Raw genomic sequence first — 19,413 nt, forward strand, 5'->3', positions numbered from 1 at the left:
GTTGTTCAGAGGATATTTTTTTAAATCCAAATTCTCTTCTCTCAACAAGGCAACATGCCACATGCTGCAAACAGTTCAGTACAGTGCAATACAGTCTTTTGCAGTGTAAGATTACATCAGAGTAGAGAACACATCAGTCTTGCTCACGCAGCGCACTACCAAGCAGAAGAAAAGAAGAAGAAGAGGACGAGGAGGAAGAGGAGGAGGAAGAAACAGAGGAGCAGGAGTGTCTCTCCAAAGCGGTGTTCGGCCCATCAGCGTGCCTGCGGGTCTGCGCTGATGTCTGCTCTGCTGCTGGCGCTTCGTAGCGAAGCCAGAAAGGAGTTAGGAGGAGCAGGAGGAGATTCACCATGACAGCAGGGCATGCTGGGGGAAAGGCACGCTCCAAGCCCCAATTGCGGCGGCTTCTTCGCTCAAGGGGGTCAAACGGGGTCATGCTATTAGGTGAATCATCCTTTGCTATGACAGTTCTATTGGGTGAGTTTCTAAAAGTATTAGGTCAGGACGTGGAAAAAAAACTATTACGGAATCCCAAAGTACAGGAGACTAACTTACCACGGAGGAACGAAACAAAGAAAAACTGAAATAAAAAGAGAGCATTTGGGAGGGCTGGGGTGAGAGGAGAGGGATAGTGAGAGGGAGGAGAGGAGAGGCAGAGAGGAGAGGAAAGGAGAGGAGGAGAGGAGAGGAGAGGAGAAGAAGAGGAGAGGAGAAGAGATGAGAAGAAGAGGAGAGGAAGAGGAGAAGAAGAGGAGAGGATAAGAGATGAGAAGAAGGAGAGGAAGAGAAGAGGAGAAGAAGAGGAGAGGAGAAGAGATGAGAAGAAGAGGAGAGGAAGAGGAGAGGAAGAGAAGAGGAGTCTCACCAGAGGCCACCCTGGCGAGCTGGAGCCTCAGCCTGGCAGGGATATGGGGAAAGGGGGGGGGTAACTAGGGCTCAGATTTGGGTGAAGAGGCGTGCCAGTTACCAGCGGAAGCAAGCGTCTATGCTGCGCCTGCGTGGGGGGTTGGGGGGGTGAGGAGGTTTGGCTTTAGCCCAGCACACACACACACACACACACACACACACACACACACACACACACACACACACACACACACACACACACACACACACACACACACACACACACACACACACACACCATGCCTGCCCCCCCGCCAAGAGTCAGGGGTTGGGGTAGATGGGGGTGGGAATGGTTGGCTTTGGGGTGGGTGGGGGAGGGGTGACTGAGGGGACTGAGGGGACTTACGAGGTTGGATCGGTTGAGAATCTGGCTAGCACTCAGTACCTCCTCCTCGGACGACTCGTCGGTGTCCTCCTGGTTGGTGAGGTTGAGGCTGGGCGTGCTGCCCGCGTACTGGCACTCCTGCAGCGACGGGGTGTCGCCCTTGTCCATGCTGTCCAGCGAGCGCCGCCGCACCCCCCAGTTGAAGTTGTCCATGCTCTCCCCCTACAGGGGAACACAAGAAACACAGTCAACACAAGAAACACACACACACACACACACACACACACACACACCGACCGAACAGGCCAAGATGAGTGACAGACTACAAACTGAATTAAACCCAACTATAGAGAAGCCATATTCACTCAGAGTGTTTTCACTGCATATCCCAACCAACCTTCAACCCATTTCTTAGACTACATTTGCTATAAAACACTGTTTACAGTGAAGGACTGAGGTGAATTAAATAATACTACAAACTTAAACAACAACACAAAATACGTCACTCACAGTAAGACAAATCAATCAAAGCACATGGAATAACGACTGGCCAAGCAAAAAAAAAAAAAAAAAACACACACTTGCCACGACATTCATGCCACATCACACAAACACCAGTAACAGAATGGAGGCCATCTCTTCAGGGATTCTAGGACTGTGACTACTACAACCATAGGTGCACAACACAGCACATATTGAATTCTACACGAGCAAACACAAGGGAAAAAAGAACGTGAACTGCTGAGGGATGGCAGAGACATGGGCAGGACATGCTTTATTGGCTGCCCTCTCTCTGTAGCGCCTGCCATTTAGTGCCAGGATAGACTCCGCATGATTGACAGGGAGGCAGTAAGTGGTAAGTAGGGGTCGGGGGCAACGAGGGCAACGAGGGCAACGAGTGCGGGGGGGTGACAGAACCTCAGAGAGCTCACTGGCCCAGAACAGAACAGTGTTGTACAGGAGAACTTACCTGCAGCTCCTTGTGGCAAGAGAGGAGGAGAGACAAGAAGGGGGTTAGTGAGAGAGTGAGACACCACAGAGAGAGCACCGAGATAGAGGTGTCTCAGAGTGGGCACACACACACACACACACACACACACACACACACACAAACAGTGTTAACAGACACACACATGCAAACACATACATACATAAACACATACATACATACATAAACACACACACACACACACACACACACACACACACACACACACACACACACACACACACACACACACACACACACACACACACCATCTCAGTCATTTTACATAAATATAACAATACAAATGTTTCCATTTGATCATTTCCACTTCTAAATTCTGTGATATCGGTTTTCTACGCTTAACAAATCTTGGGAGTAACTCTAACTAACGACATCAGTTTCGATCCAAGTCTTCAGAAGAGATTTAGAACCGCATGAGTCGACCGCCCAGGGCTCCAACACTCCATCATCACACACACACAGGCTCTGCGGTGAGGTCTGTCCTTACCTCTGCATCTTCCAGCTCCACGTCCAAGAAGTCAAAGTCCTTAAACACTCCAAACTGCTGCTCACTTCCTGCGTCCTCCGCCAGCGCCTCCTCCTCCCGGGTCACTTCCTCCACGGTGGGTATCAGACTGGTCTGCTGGTCTCCGGAGTCCAGATCTTCATTGGAGGAGAACACCACCTGGAAAAGCAGAGGTCAAGTCAGACACATCAGCTGGCACTGAATGACTGCAGGACATACATAAATATAGCATTCCACAATCATTTCTAAAGAGAGTTTGTGACGGATGGCCAGACTATACACACACACACACACACACACACACACACACAGACACACACAGACACACACACACACACACTTCAAGATTGTGTCTTCCTTTCGCCTCTTTCACACGAACGATCAAGTTTACTAAAGTTCGGTAAATTAACTTAAATCCATCCCGGTAGATTTACGTATCTTTTGCTTTGCCACAACAATAGAAGAGGAAATGTGTGCCACATTAGAGGTGAAAGGTCATAGAGGGGTCATACCGAGGGGTTTTTGGGAAGGCCAGACTCGGGTCCACACAGGGACAGGACATTCATCAGCTTCTCTCTGGTCCTCCTCTGAAAAGGCAGAAAGAGACAGTCCATTATTCCACACATTCCTTTAAGAGAGAGTACATTAACGTGACAGCTCTTGAATGAACACACATCAACAGACACAAACACCCCCACACACACACACACACACACACACACAGGTATCACACACACACACACACCCACACACACTACCTGGGACAGCTGTGGTCTCTTCCAGCTGACTGGCACCAGGCCGTTGGAGTTTGAGCCTGACGAGGTGGAGGAGGTGCTCCTGGTCACGGCGATGACCTGCGGCTTGCCGTTCCGGCCGACCGCCGTGCGCTGGTCTCCGTACTTGTGCCCTATGATGGGCGTCTGTGGGAGGAGAGCTCTTGGATCAGTGGGACGGTTCAAACAGACGAATCATTTCAGGTTTGACTGTCTAATACATTTATTTTTATTTCATTTAAAAAAAAAAAATAGAACTCTAACGAGGATTGGTTTTGCATCAACAGTTCACAATTTTGAAGGACTGTTTATGATATTACAAAGGTTTTTGGCCAAACCTGTAATTTAAATGTGCGCTATCTAGGAACTAACTGCCTGACCAAAGCAGTCCTCTACCAACAGAGCCCAACGTATGATCAAAAGACTAAGACTAAGACTGAGGCTCTGGGTGTGTGTGTGTGTGGGGGGGTGGCGACGACTAGGACTAGCAGGGTGGCGCACGGCACCTCGGAGATGTCGAAGTGGAAGTCCAGCGTCTTGCCGGGCAGCTCCTTGGAGGAGTTGTTGAAGATGCGGGTGAAGGCGATCTCGGGCGAGCCGGACGACTCTGTGCTGTAGGACCGCTGGACCTCGTCCGGAACCACCAGGCTGGCCGAGCGCGACACCACCAGCTTCAGGATGCTCTGGGCCTCCTTCCAGTACGGGCTCTACACAGCAGCAAACACATCAAGCAGTCACAGAGAGAGTTCACATTCCACTCACATTTCATTTCACTTTAATTGAATTGTTATTGATTGGCTTTGACTGCGAGTGGGTACTAGATCCATATTTACACTGTATTAAATCTTGGCTTATTTCACGGACTTGCTTTCCTATTTAGCACTAAAGTATACAAGCTGCTGTGAGCGCACTTACAACATCATGTCAAAATAAATGCTGTTTGTCTTGTCCAACCACAGCTTATATATTTCATAACACAGCACAATGTATAACCTCAGTGTTGTGCACCAAACGCCCGATAGCCTCAGTAACAGCAGTAACACTGCAGTGTTGTATAGCCTCAGTAACAGCAGTAATACTCAGTGTTGCTTCAGAGCTGTTTAGGAAAACTGTTCTTCCACACTGTCAGTGATGCTGATGAATAGGACTGTGATTTCAAATCTCTTAAAAGTATTCCCTTGTTTTGAAACGCCCACACACACACTGACAACTCCACTGTGCGAAAGCACAAAATATAATTCACAAAAATGAACTGTAAATACCCCTTATTTATTTAATTTCCATCTTTTTCTGTGCTCCTGATAATGGTATTAGTGGGCGGATGGTGATAATTACGGGTCAATCCACCTACTGATTTCTGCAGCAGGGGAAACACTAATTCATTTTGCCGAGTAACACAGTCTCATAAATGCATTCATCGACTGGACAGGAAGACGATGCTTCACATAAACAGAGACAGCAATTCCTGTTCTTACGTCCCTCTGCACACCCAGTAGTACGAAATAAACATACCCTCTTCTGCTCGCCAATATAAACTCACACACACTCTCACACACACACACACACACTCTACTGAGAGGAGTGAGTGGAGAATTGGCCTGAGGGAGCAGGAAAAGGAGGTGAAAAAAAGAAAAACACCTCCTCCTTTTCTAGCACTCCTCCCCCAACTCTTCTCCTCTCCTCTCCACCCAGCCTGAGGTCAGGGCAGCTGAATGGCTTCCATAAAAATCAGAGGAGGCAGAATAATGTTGCAGTTTCAAAACACACACGCACACACACGCACACACACACACACACACACACATCTCAGCCTACTGTGTCATTCTGAGCTGAGCCCAGAGGCCTGTGTAAGATCACACTCTAACGCAGACAAAGATGCTCTCCCTCTGACACACACACACGACACAACATACACGAAACATACAAAGACGGCCATGTAATGGCACAGTCATGAATGAGTAGGGGGATGGGTGATGCAGTGGGTGGTGTCTGACCCCGACCCCCTGTCACATGTCATATTTCAGCCCGGTGGGGGAATAGAGCAGGCTATATATGCCATCATCCTGTCATTCTGTGGGGGAATAGAGCAGGCTATATATGCCATCATCCTGTCATTCTGTGAGGGAATAGAGCAGGCTATATATGCCATCATCCTGTCATTCTGCTCCAGCCATTAGCCAGATAGGATGCACACACACACACACACACACACACACACACACAGATAGGATGCCCGGGATTTTATCTAAAAGTGGGCGCTGCCGGTTCCAAATCCACCTTGGCATTTTGCCACAAGCCCTCTGGTTTTGTTCGATAGCGAAACAGAAGTCTGAGGAAAAGGCTAATAATGTGTGTTTAGGTGACTCATTACAGGGATGGAACTCAAGACTCACGCCTGCCTCCTGAAAACGTCCTTTCAGAACGGTCATATTTACATTACAGCTACGCAGACAGAGAGATTTCTGACCTGCACGTATTTGCCAATGATCTTCATGATCTCCAGGTTGAACTGCTTGACGGGCGCAGCGGACAGGTCGATGTGACTCAGCAGGCTGTAGATGATGAGCAGGAGGGACTGCTGCATGCTGGGAAGCCCCTTCTCCAGGAGCTGGATGGAGAGAGACGGACAACGTCAGAAAACATCAAGGATGGGCGGTCTCAAATTCAGCAAATGTTACGCACTCGATCAGGTTTAAGTGCAGTTCCCATTCCACTGTGTCTTACATATCTACACAGCAGAGTCACTCATCTGAAGGCATTATAATACAGGGTGAAATGACATCCAAATCAAAGGTGATAACCAAACACTTCAGGTCTGGTCTTTTGGTGTAGCTACTGAACTGACGTCCATTCCCATTGGTTTGGGATGGCACTTAATATGGCCTCCACCTGAGCGTGCAAATGGAGTGGAGGTGGGTAGGGAGTGGGTGGAGGGTGAGGGGGAGGGTGGAGGTGGGTAGTTGGGAAAAGCCCTGCCTTTCCCTTGAAGCCCACCACTGGAGCTGGGGATTGGGCTGTTTTCGATGGGCACAGTCATAACATCAGCATCTATTTAAGTTAAGTGGATGTCTTTAAAAATGCTTTAAAATGTTGACTTTATTTTGCTGCTGAATGCTGTTCGTTGTGACCGCGCGTGGCCAGCAGGGGGGGTGAGTGAGAGGCTCACCTCGGCCAGGTAGGTGACCAGGTTGAAGGTGATGTCGGCGAAGGCGTCGTGCAGGTAGCGGCACACCACGTTGATCCAGTTGGTGCTGTCGCGGGAGTAGCTGTGCGCCGAGTACAGGCTCATCATGTGCGCCAGGTTGGCCAGCGTGGCCGACTTCTCCTCGGCGCACACCTTGGCGATGCGGTCGGCCGTCTCCTTGCAGAAGGGCGTGGGGCTGTCGAAGTGCTGGACCAGGTGAGGCAGCAGACACAGGATGTTCAGGGGGAAGCCTGAGGACAGAGAAGAAAAGAATATGTAGACACTCATTTACGGTCAAAATAGCAAATCATCTTTTTGGTCAAATTTGTAAATGAAACGTTCTAAATTTCTGTGGCATCTTCATTAGGAGGACTCTGCCCCATATGTGCGATGGATATGCTACCAGAGGAAGCTACGAGTGGCTGAGGCACATAAAATAAACTGGTGAAATGGTATAAGCGCTGGAAATGTTATCGATACCTTTCTCATTATACAACACTTCCATTTCCAACTCTTTGGCCAATCAAGGAGCTTGATTTTGACCATGTCATACAAATTCTCCGACCCCCGGGAAAAATTAAGGTCCCTGACGACGATATGTGGAATTTGTTAACTGCATGCCCCTAAATGTCTCTTCTGTTGACTAAACTCTTTTTCCCCCCCCAAATTGCTCTTGAAGTGGTAAACAACAATACTAAACACAAAGTGATCCGACCAAGGACAACGGAAACTTCCGCTCTGACAAAACAAGTGGGCGAACAAAAAAAACAAAAAAAAACTGTAAACTTGGCTTACAAAGTCGTATTTACTGGTTGTTTTACAGTGTAACATTATTGAGTTGGATAGATTATAGATAGCAAAATGAGAAAAAAACGGTATGTGGGTCACTTTTAGACGTACCCTCCTTACAAAGTGCTATATCTCGGAAATAACTTCTGTAACACTGGACTGATTTTGTTGCGACAGGTCCTCAGATATTATCGCCAGGACCTACATTAGATTATTTGAGGTCGGTTGAGATAACTGATCTAAAGTATGGCCTTTTAGTGTAATCCACACACACACACACACACACACACACACACACACACACACACACACTATACTCCTGGACCTGATAAAGATCCAGAGAGAATCGAATACTGTCGTACTAAATCACCGTGCACTTAAGTCTACTGCAAGGGTTTTATTCTTGTCCTTCGCATATGACCTACGCCCAGCTAAGATGATGCGTGTTTCAATATCAGGTCCAGCTACACCTCAACTACTATAGCAAACATGCATCCACTGATGCACACACACACGCGTACCCATCCATACATTAGCTACCAAATATACACTCATCTTCACATGAATAACCAAACATATATCCAACACATACAGACACACACAGACACAGACACACAGACACACAGACACACACACACACACAGACACACACACACACACACACACACACACACACACACACACACACACACACACACACACACACACACTATATACCAAACCAAGTTTCAACTCACCCACCAACAGGTATACCCAACCATATACCCACTCACCCAAATACCCACTCACGCATCCACATGTCAACAAAGACCCCCACCCCTGACCCCTGAACGCCCTCTCACCTGCGACCTGCGGGGGGTCGACGAGCGTGTGTCGCGAGACGCTGATGAGCTTGCTGAGGAGGTGGATGGTGAGCTCCAGCGTGGCGGCCGAGGTGAAGCCCTTGAGGAAGAGCTGCAGCAGGCCGGGGAAGGTGTACCACTTGAGCTTGGCCTGCACGCGCTCCAGGCGCTCGCGGCTGTCCGCCCGCTCCAGGGGCAGCTGGCCCAGCAGCCGGTTCAGCAGCCGCAGCGCCAGCAGGTACTCGAACTCGTAGTCCGACTCCAGCAGGGAGGCGGCGATCCAGAACACCGTGGCCATCAGGTTGCTGGGGTCGGCCGGCGGGGCCGTGTCTCCTGATGGGAGAGAGAGGGTGAGGTTTGTGTGCATTCACCCACGTGTGCTAGTGTGTGTGTGTGTGTGTGTGTGTGTGTGTGTGCGCGCGCTTTGGTGAGACAACAATGATAACTGTGTTTATGTAGTTGCATGTAACACATTCGCTTATACTTTCACATTCATCAGAGGCCTATAAACGGTGCCTAAAATAACCTGTCAAATATCTAAAAAAAGCTTGTGAATGAACAACACACTAATAAATAATAAACCTAATTAAAAGAAGAAGAAGAATTCTTCCTCACCTGTCCCAGGTCCTCCTCCTCCTCCCCCTATGCCTCCCCCTCCTCCCTCTCTCAGCGAGGACAGGCTGCGGGTGCGTGGCAGGTTGCCGTGGCTACCACCCAGCCGCTCCGCCACGTCCAGGGTGTTGCTGCGCCGCCGGTCGCCCTTGCGCTCGCCCATGAGGCTGGCGCGGAGCGAGTTGGAGCGGGCGTGGCCGTAGTGGGCGTGGAGGAGGCCGGCGCCACTGCTCAGGTGGAGCTGGCCGGTGCTCTTGCGGTTGATGGCAAACTTGGTGCCCAGCAGAATATCATGGGACGAAGGCCTACGGACACAAGCACAGGGTCAGTGAAACAAAGACTAGAGATTATCCGGCACAATTGAGTATGTTTACTTCACTTCCCAAACACTACACATTCTTTCTGGTTTGATGCATCTGCATGTGTGTGTTAGCATGTGTGTGTTAGCATGTGCGTGTTAGCATGTGCGTGCTAGCATGTGCGTGCTAGCATGTGCGTGCTAGCATGTGCGTGTTAGCATGTGCGTGTTAGCATGTGCGTGTTAGCGTACAGTTGGGGGGGGGGGGGGTGTCTGTGTCTTACTGTGATAGAGCAGTGAGTACAGTGTGGGGTGTGTGTGTGTGTGTGTGTGTGTGTGTCTTACTGTGATAGAGCAGTGAGTAGGTGTGTGTGTGTATGTCTGTGTCTTACTGTGATAGAGACTGTGATAGAGCACTGAGCAGGTGTGTGTGTGTGTGTGTGTCTTACTGTGATAGAGCAGTGAGTACAGTGTGTGTGTGTGTGTCTGTGTCTTACTGTGATAGAGACTGTGATAGAGCAGTGAGCAGGTGTGTGTGTGTGTGTGTGTGTGTGTGTCTTACTGTGATAGAGCAGTGAGCAGGTGTGTGTGTGTGTGTGTGTGTGTGTCTTACTGTGATAGAGCAGTGAGCAGGTGTGTGTCTGTGTCTTACTGTGATAGAGCAGTGAGCAGGTGTGTGTGTGTGTGTCTGACTGTGATAGAGCAGTGAGCAGGTGGGGTGTGTGTGTGTGTGTGTGTGTGTGTGTGTGTCTTACTGTGATAGAGCAGTGAGCAGGTCGTAGTTCTTCATGGTGTCTGCAAGCGTGTCGATACCAGCCTCCAGAGTCAGTAACAACTCTATGACAAATCCCTGAGAGAGAGAGAGAGAGAGAGAGAGAGATAGAGAGAGATAATGGGAATGACAGAAACACACACACAGAGTGAGAGAGAGCGAGAGAGAGAGTGTGTGTGTGTTTGTGTGTGTGTGTGTGTGTGTCTTGGAGATGAACATCTCAGCCCAGCTGACCCTAAATGAAGGGGAATGGATGTGTGGCCCTCTGAGACCCTTGAATAGACGCACTCCACTACTGAATCAGAGCAGATGGTCCCCAGTGTCTGGGCAGACCTCCTTTCCAGCAAGCCATGAATCATCGGCAGACTGGGAGAGCAGGGATGTGTGTGTTCAAGCATGTATGAGTGGTGGCCTGTGTGAGTGTGAGTGTGAGTGTGAGTGAGAGAGAGTGGTAGTCTACCACAGTTTCCATCATGCAGACTCGACACAGAGGGTGTTTGGGTTTGAATGCGTGTGTGTGTGTGTGTGTGTGTGTGTGTGTATTATACCTGGGCCTCCTCTCCCGGGTCTCCCACCGTCTCCACCAGGCGTGAGAGCACGTCAGAGAGGGTGGCGGCCGTGAGCGGCTGCTTGAGGGCGCGGAAGATCTGGAAGGAGCGGCCGGCGTAGTGACGAGACGAACACGAGAGAGCCGTCTGCAGAGCCGCCTCACTCAGCAGCTGCTCCAGCTGGAAGCCTACACACACACACACACACGCACGCACACATACACACACACACACACACACACACACACACAGAGATACAGATACAGGCAGAATCACAAACACACACACGCACACACACACACACACACAGGCAGAATCACACACACACACACACAAACACACGCACACATGGAAGCACAAACAGGTACACGCACACAGATACAGGCAGAATCACAAACACACACACACACACACACACACACACCGGACGCACACGGAACAACAAAAAAACATGATTAAAACTTGACTGATTTGATTAGTAACACAATTCTCTAATATAAGAAACAGGTTGCGCAGCCACCATGGCGGTATGTGATTAGCGATTGAGAGTGCGACGTGCTTACCTGACTGAGTCTGTTTAAAGACATTCACCACGTGTCGCAGGAACACACTGAGCTGCTCGGCGCTCTTGATGTTGGGGTTCTTCGGAGCCACGTCTTCATGGTTCCAGAGGGGACCCCGCTTCCTGTGAGCCAACCAATCAGGGCAGAGAAGGGAGGGGGTTAGTGACAGGAAGTAGCGGCGCCTGTACAGACTTCAGAGAACACCGCACTCCGTACATGAACACCAGCCTGGCATGCGTGAGTATGAATGATAACAACACAGACACTGCAAACTGAAGCACACACACACACACACACACACACACACACACACACACACACAGAGAGGGCAACAGTACCGCCATCCGGTCAGACATGGCTGCAGGTACGGGACAAAACAAAGGGCTTTAAGCAATCACAACACTGAAAGCACAAGCATACAGCCTATGCTATCGAGTCATTATCCAACCAGATAGGCCTAGTCAACTCTACCTACAACTGAGACATTGACAACAACAACTACTGAACTACCAACAGTTTATAACAGTGTTAATAAAGCCCCTGCGCCTGGTCTCGTTACCTGGAGGTGATGAACTCGATGAGGGCCTTGACCCGCTGGTCCTGCTCGGCCGACAGGTCCACCTCGTTGAGGGCGGTGGGCAGGTGTGGCAGGGCGCCGCTGCCCAGGCTGATGCTGGACGAGGTGGAGCTGGAGCTCAGGCCGGAGTCGGTCATGGGGGACGGCTGGTAGTCAGGGACCAGCTCACTCACTCCTGAGGATGAGGATGAGGAGGAGGGACGAGGGTTAAAGCGGAAGAGTACCAACACAGACACACAAGACATATATACACACACACGACATACACACACACACACACACACACACACACACACACACACACACACACACACACACACACACACACACACACACACACACACACACACACACACACCACACGCACAGACACATCACGAAACTGGGAGCCATAAACTGTTACTACTATTCTCTTTTATATACCACTAAAAAGATACAAAAACTCCTGAACTGCACGCTGCAACACACACTTTCAAGAGACTAAGATGTGACGGTGAAAGCAGCATTGAGCCAACACCGCCCTCTGGTGCTATCCTAGAATATCATGTGCGAACACCACAGCTCTATACTGCAGGGCCCTACACCACACCACAGCACTTTACTGCAGGCCCAACACCACACCACAGCACTTTACTGCAGGCCCAACACCACACCACAGCACTTTACTGCAGGCCCAACACCACACCACTTTACTGCAGGCCCAACACCACACCACTTTACTGCAGGCCCAACACCACACCACTTTACTGCAGGCCCAACACCACAGCACACCACTTTACTGCAGGCCCAACACCACAGCACACCACTTTACTGCAGGCCCAACACCACACCACACCACAGCACTTTACTGCAGGCCCAACACCACACCACACCACAGCACTTTACTGCAGGGCCGAACACCACAGCACTTTCCTGCCGAACCACACCAATGAGAGATGGACTTCGTCATGTTCATCAGCAATGACACATGGTCAGTCCAACTGCATCACACATAGTAATATAAAGCATCCATCCATCCATCCATGCATGCATCACATCTACCTGGCTGACATTGCCATCTACGGAGTTCATTTCACTCTTAGAAGCAGGAAGAGGAGCGTGGACGGCCTTACCAGTCAGGTTGAACTCTTGCAGGGCTGGCTTGATCGTGAGGACCTTGGGGTCGTTGATCTCGCGGTTGCGGAGCAGAACGGAGGCCAGTGATTGGACGCTGCTGTTAGTTCCCTGGACGACCAGCAGGTGGAGTAGCAGGCGTTTGCAGTGCTCATAGACTTCTGGATGCTGGTGGTCAAAACCTGTGGAGACGCAGACAAAAGTTTGGGCACAGGAGTGTACACACACACACACACACAATGAATACACACTACACACGTGTATGCATCCACATGCTGGCCTTACTGATTAAGGTGAAATCGCCCATACCACTTTTTTTAAGTACGAGTACTTCCATTTGCGTACTTGCTGATACCGAGTACCGATATGAGTACTTAATAATTCACCAATGATGGTGTTCTATCAATTTCTCCAACCCAACCCTTTCCAAGTCTGATAGGGCAGCAAAAAATGACACAACACCTCCTGACCACAGCCTTGAGTTTGCCATGAAGTGGTATCTGTGCGTGGTATTGGATAACTTGTATGAGTGTGAGTATATGAGTGTGAGTGTGAGTACATGAGTGTGGGTATATGAGTAAGTATATGAGTGTGAGTACATGAGTGTGAGTACATGAGTGTGAGTATATGATATGAGTGTGAGTATATGAGTGTGAGTATGAGTGTAAGTACATGATCTTACCTATGAATATGGCATGCAGTAACAGGTGGAGATAGGCTCCCCACTCCACTTTAACACCATGGTCCACTATGAGGTCAGTCAGCAGAATCACAGCTATGTTGCACCTGAGGGGAGAGAGAGAGAGAGAGAGAGAGAGAGAGAGAGAGAGAGAGAGAGAGAGAGAGAGAGAGAGAGAGAGAGGGGAGTGTTTACACAATACTCAATGACACGGTTGAAAGCTCAGTGTGCCTCAAACACCTCCAGCCACACACTCTCATTTCTATAGCTCTAGGGTATGTGTGTATGTGTGTCCCTGTGTGTGTGTGTGTGTGTGAATGTGTGTGTTACCTGTGCAGTGACACCCCTGGCGTGTTGGTCTCGGTGTGTCCCTGTGTGTGTGAATGTGTGTGTGAATGTGTGTGTTACCTGTGCAGTGACACCCCTGGCGTGTTGGTCTCGGTGTGTCCCTGTGTGTGTGTGTGTGTGTGTGTGTGTGTGTGTGTGTGAATGTGTGTGTTACCTGTGCAGTGACACCCCTGGCGTGTTGGTCTCGGGCAGGTAGTCCACCAGCGGGGACCAGCAGCCTCCCGTGGGGGGGAAGGGCAGGGGCTCGGGCCGGTTGTGCTCCATCACCTTCAGACGCCAGTTGGCATAGACGGGCATGGAGTCACCTGAGATGAGGGCACAAGCGGTGGGTGAGAGAGGAGTTTCACCAGCAGCGGCTCACAACTGAACACTGGACCCAGAGAGGAGTTTCACCAGCAGCGGCTCACAACTGAACACTGGACCCAGAGAGGAGTTTCACCAGCACCGGCTCACAACTGAACACTGGACCCAGAGTGGAGTTTCACCAGCACCGGCTCACAACTGAACACTGGACCCAGAGTGGAGTTTCACCAGCACCGGCTCACAACTGAACACTGGACCCAGAGTGGAGTTTCACCAGCACCGGCTCACAACTGAACACTGGACCCAGAGTGGAGTTTCTCCAGCACCGGCCCACAACTGAACACTGGACCCAGAGTGCTGATGTGGCTATGCCATATTGATCGTTTTAAACCTTCGGGAACAACTGGGAGCTTTAACCACTTGAGACCAGAGGAACAAAGACGTCTACGGTTGGATGGTCTTTGTTTGCATTTCCAATTCCAGTGGTCTCTTTCAATTTGAGTCTGTGTGAGAGGACGTGTGTGTGTGTGTGTGTGTGTGTGTGTGTCTCTTACTCTTTTCCTCTTCATAGGATCCTCCAGAGCTGCTGCTGTAGCGAGACTCAAGCCGGTGGTGCTGTCTGTTGAGGTTACTGTTCAACCCACTGTAGATGTCCAAGTGTGTGTAACTGCACAGAGAACACAAACAGTGTCAGCGCACCCAGAGCATCATCACAGCAATGTGTGTGTGTGTGTGTGAGAATGTGTGTGTGTGTGTGTGAGAATGTGTGTGTGTGTGTGTGAGAGAATGTGTGTGTGTGTGTATGCATGGATGGATATGCAGTGTGACACGCAGGGATGTAATAATGCATTTGTTCTTACTTGTCTTCCATGTTGGGATCTTTCATCTTGTCATGGTGGGGCTCTTGTCCAGGCACCATGGTGTTGCTACTAGATGTGGTTCCTGCAAGCACAAGTACACACACACACACACACACACACACACACACACACACACACACACACACACACACACACACACACACACACAATCAGATCTTTCATCAGGCCCAAAACACTTCTAGTCACTACTGTGCAGCTGTTGTTTTCAAATGCTGGTAGAACTACATTATCTAAATCAAATCAAGGAAGAAGCTGCAGGTACCCTAACGGTGCAAACCCATGACAGCGACGCGATACGCTTCCATCGCTTTGAGTGGGCGTGGTGTAGCGTGAGGAAATAGCATAACAGACTGGACTAAACAACGACACCAAACAATCTGATTGGCCGCTGCCGGGAAAAAAATAAAATAAAAAAATAAATAAATAAATCGCTCCTCATTTGCATAGGATTCAACTTTTTCCAACTTTTATCGGTCGCGTCGCCCAAAGCGGTGGTCTACGTCACAATGGATTGGCTCCCATTGAAATGCATGGGATTTAGAATATCGCGTCGCTCGTAACGGTGTCATGGGTTTGCACCGTTAGTCTACAATCATATGCCTGTCAAAGCATCTCAAGGAATGGAATTTGGAAGAGGGGAATCCCAGGGCATTGTGGGAGATGTAGGCACATACCTGAGGTGACAGAGGGAATCTTGTAGCTGGAGGTGATGCGGTAGTAGGGAGGGTTGTCCATGTGTGTGATGGCCGAGCTCACCGGGTCTGTGAGCTCCAGCTCACACATCAACTCCTCCAGCAGCTGCATGGTCTTATCACGGCCCAGGTACACCACCACCCGCTTCACCTGGAGACAGAGAGACACACACACACACACACACACACACACACACACACACACACACACACACGGTATGAGGACTATGAAATGAGTCTGTATCATCAAAATGAACAGTCACAGAGGCCATTTAGGACAAACCGATTAAAACATGAATCGCCATTTACTTACATGTAATAACAGAATTACAGTGACACACAAAATCAATGACTATTTTGGAAGAGCGGTGCCAATCATGACGGGTAGCATGACTAGACAGCTTTTAAGGTCACTGATAGGTTAGCGACAGGTGTGCTGCCTGCTGATTGGATGTGTGTTCTGTCACTCACATAGGGCAGGAGGCTGGGTTCGCTGTTGACCCCCGACATGCTGATGAGGAAGTGGAGGATGATCTTGAGGTTCTTGGGCCAGCTGTCGGCCAGAGTGGTCCACACGTTCTCAATCTCAGACCAGGCAAACTCATCTCCATACTGCACACACACACACAGAGAGAGAGCACATATGTCACACACGTTCTCAATCTCAGACCAGGCAAACTCATCTCCATATTCACACACACACACACACACACACACAGAGAGAGAGAGAGCAGAGCTGCACTTTAGTGACATGAAACGGGCGTCATGTTCAGCACCGTGTTTGTTTGTGGAGATTTTCAGAAACACAATGGTGGTGCATGGTTAAATGTGTGTGTTATAATTTGAGGTCCTTGAGCAACATGATGGTGTGGTGTGGTGTGGTGTGGTGACCGAGTGTGTGTGTGTGTGTCATACCTTGGCGGTCATGAACATGAGGTTGTTAAGCACCATGGTGGTGGCGTGTGTGTGTGTGTGTGTGTGTGTGTGTGTGTGTGTGTGTGTGTGTGTGTGTCATACCTTGGCGGTCATGAACATGAGGTTGTTTAGGACCATGGTGGTGGCGTGTGTGTGTGTGTGTGTGTGTGTGTGTGTGTCATACCTTGGCGGTCATGAACATGAGGTTGTTTAGGACCATGGTGGTGGCGTGTGTGTGTGTGTGTGTGTGTGTGTGTGTGTGTGTGTGTGTGTGTGTGTGTGTGTCATACCTTGGCGGTCATGAACATGAGGTTGTTTAGGACCATGGTGGTGGCGTGTGGCGATCCCCAGCCCTCTCCCCTGAGCCAGCGCCGGCTGTTGACCATCATCATCTCCCGCTCCCGCGTCTCCTCCTCATCCTCGCCTGACGAAGGCTCCTCCGCGCGGCGCACCGACGGCTTGAAGTCCACCAGTTCCACGTTGTTCATCCAGGGCAGCAGGTAGTGCAACATCACCTGCCGACCACCGGGGTGCGCTGTCTGGATACGCTGGCTTACCTCTGCAGGAGTAAATGCAGAAATCAGCACAGCTCAGAATGACAGTCACACAGTGCAGATATGAACTGCCATTGTATGCGGCTCGACAAATAAGACTGACAAATGTGTGAATCTTTTTCATAAAATGTCTTAATAGTGTATAATAATAGTGTGTGTCTTCAAGAAAGACACAGAGAGAGAAATGCACAATTAAGCAAGTGATACAGAGAGCATGAATGCGCATGCATGACAACGAGAGACAGTGTTTACCCTGGCCTAAAAAAACACGCAGTTTGTGAGTGTGAGTGTGTGTGAGTGTGTGTGAGTGTGTGCACATGTGAGTGTGTGTGAGTGCGCATGTGTGAGTGTGTGAGTGCGCATGTGAGAGTGTGCATGTGAGGGTGTGTGAGTGCGCATGTGAGTGTGTGTGTGTGTGTGTGTGTGTGTGTGTGTGTGTGTGTGTGTGTGCATGTGAGAGTGTGTGAGTGTGTGTGAGTGCGCATGTGAGTGTGTGTGTGTGTGTGTGTGTGTGTGTGGTTACCTGAGAATAGAGGCAGTGTGAGCTCTGGGTATGTGCGGGCCAGCTCTTCACTCAGCTGGTAGTAGGACAGTGAGTAGAGGTGGGGCAGCGGAGAGGGTGTGTGTGTGTGTGTGTGTGTGTGTAGTTACCTGAGAATAGAGGCAGTGTGAGCTCTGGGTATGTGCGGGCCAGCTCTTCACTCAGCTGGTAGTAGGACAGCGAGTAGAGGTGGGGCAGTGGAGAGGGTGTGTGTGTGTGTGTGTGTGTGTGTGTGTGTGTGTGTGTGTGTGTAGTTACCTGAGAATAGAGGCAGTGTGAGCTCTGGGTATGTGCGGGCCAGCTCTTCACTCAGCTGGTAGTAGGACAGTGAGTAGAGGTGGGGCAGTGGAGAGGGCGGAGTCAGGATGCCATCGCTCCTCTGGATCTCCAGCTTGTGAGCGTAACGGAACAGCTTGGGCTCCAGGATCTACACACACACACACACACACACACACACTCCCTTAATATGAAAAGTCAACAAGCCCTGGACGTAACATACACAACTGCCAACCCTCACGCCAGTTTAACATCAGACAAGTTCAAGAGGGGGAATGTGGAAACCCATAAAGTGCATGTTTAGGTGTGTGTGTGTGCACAGGAATGTGTGTGTGTACGTGTGCGTGTGTTTCACCTGGAGCAGTTGCATGGCGACCTCGTAGATCTCTCTGGACGAATCAGCTGCTTTGAAAAGGATCAGATTCAGCAGCACCACAGTGTCAAACTGGTAATCCCTGCAAGAGAAGAGACAAGGTTTCAGAACTTTCCAGAACACAATTAAATTTAGACACAAATCCACAGGCTCGGAGTCGTTAGCACATCAATGTAACCTAAAAACAAAAACAGAGACACACGTACATCCTGACACACAAAAATACAAAGATTTTGAAACTGTGCCTTGCGTCTTTAAGACCGGTGGCGCGTGACCACACACATGTAGACACACACACCTGTTGTGAAAGACGTTGGCGATGGCCTTGAAGCAGCGCGCACACACACACACACACACACACACCTGTTGTGAAAGACGTTGGCGATGGCCTTGAAGCAGCCGGCGGCGACGCGACGCGAGCCTGTGTAGCAGCGGTCCACCGCCCAGAACATGAGGTTGCTCTGATCTGGGTTCAGCTCCAGCAGCAGCATCACTGCCTCGCAGCCCAGCTGGTGCACCTGGGGGGGGGGGGGGGGGGGGGGGCAGATGAGGGGGGTCAGCCATACATGGCTCTGGATGTTCACAAGCTTCATTTAAATGTCACAGTGATGAATAAGGTCGAGGGGTCAAGGAGGTCAAGACTCGAGACCTACATAACACGGCTGAAAATCTGCTGGAATAATCAAAATGTGATAATAAACTGCAGACCATGATGCATCATCCCTGTCAAGCACGCCGGAACAACCTAGAATGACCCTGGCCGTTCATCGTCTATGTGTCTGTAACACTTTTATTAACCTTACATTCATAAACAACCTACAAGGAAGAAAGAGGTGAACGTCCAAGGTGTACACAACTGGAGAACAGCCTGGGATGAACCCAAATGGACTTTTTATGAATCTTTTAAGAGTTTAGGATTGATGAAAAGATGAAACACACAGACATACATCTGTCCCTGTTTTAGCACGATACAGCTGGAGAGGACAGAGGACCACACAAGCACATCCACAATCACTGACAGAGGGAGCAACTGCT

The 19,413-nt window shown here is 49.9% G+C and overlaps 1 protein-coding gene across 10 annotated transcripts in view; it reads right to left on the bottom strand.

Annotated features, from left to right (window-relative positions):
- The window catches only part of fryl (furry homolog, like), a 108,027-nt gene that overhangs the window by 20,519 nt on the left and 68,095 nt on the right, over positions 1 to 19,413 (bottom strand). For 6 of the 10 annotated variants that reach the window (XR_004164404.2, XR_004164411.2, XR_004164407.2 and 3 more), the window contains 25 exons: positions 18,742 to 18,896; positions 18,361 to 18,460; positions 17,988 to 18,156; positions 16,925 to 17,193; positions 16,191 to 16,331; positions 15,702 to 15,870; positions 15,007 to 15,088; positions 14,701 to 14,813; positions 13,998 to 14,148; positions 13,499 to 13,602; positions 12,816 to 12,998; positions 11,686 to 11,878; positions 11,127 to 11,248; positions 10,564 to 10,751; positions 9,999 to 10,093; positions 8,949 to 9,250; positions 8,334 to 8,666; positions 6,685 to 6,953; positions 5,986 to 6,126; positions 4,025 to 4,225; positions 3,504 to 3,665; positions 3,258 to 3,332; positions 2,728 to 2,904; positions 2,202 to 2,210; positions 1,253 to 1,453 (listed from right to left, as the gene is read on the bottom strand). Coding sequence is in view for 1 of the 10 variants with exons in the window: in XM_031574370.2 (XP_031430230.1) it covers positions 1,253 to 1,453; positions 2,728 to 2,904; positions 3,258 to 3,332; positions 3,504 to 3,665; positions 4,025 to 4,225; positions 5,986 to 6,126; positions 6,685 to 6,953; positions 8,334 to 8,666; positions 8,949 to 9,250; positions 9,999 to 10,093; positions 10,564 to 10,751; positions 11,127 to 11,248; positions 11,686 to 11,878; positions 12,816 to 12,998; positions 13,499 to 13,602; positions 13,998 to 14,148; positions 14,701 to 14,813; positions 15,007 to 15,088; positions 15,702 to 15,870; positions 16,191 to 16,331; positions 16,925 to 17,193; positions 17,988 to 18,156; positions 18,361 to 18,460; positions 18,742 to 18,896 (4,095 nt within the window). In the remaining 9 variants the exon portion in view is untranslated. The remainder of the gene's footprint in view (positions 1 to 1,252; positions 1,454 to 2,201; positions 2,211 to 2,727; positions 2,905 to 3,257; positions 3,333 to 3,503; positions 3,666 to 4,024; positions 4,226 to 5,985; positions 6,127 to 6,684; positions 6,954 to 8,333; positions 8,667 to 8,948; positions 9,251 to 9,998; positions 10,094 to 10,563; positions 10,752 to 11,126; positions 11,249 to 11,685; positions 11,879 to 12,815; positions 12,999 to 13,498; positions 13,603 to 13,997; positions 14,149 to 14,700; positions 14,814 to 15,006; positions 15,089 to 15,701; positions 15,871 to 16,190; positions 16,332 to 16,924; positions 17,194 to 17,987; positions 18,157 to 18,360; positions 18,461 to 18,741; positions 18,897 to 19,413) is intronic. The other 4 variants (XR_004164408.2, XR_004164405.2, XM_031574370.2 and 1 more) reach the window with 2 other exon arrangements.

The sequence above is a fragment of the Clupea harengus genome, chromosome 10 (genome assembly GCF_900700415.2).
Source record: "Clupea harengus chromosome 10, Ch_v2.0.2, whole genome shotgun sequence".
Classification (NCBI taxonomy): Eukaryota; Metazoa; Chordata; class Actinopteri; order Clupeiformes; family Clupeidae; genus Clupea; species Clupea harengus.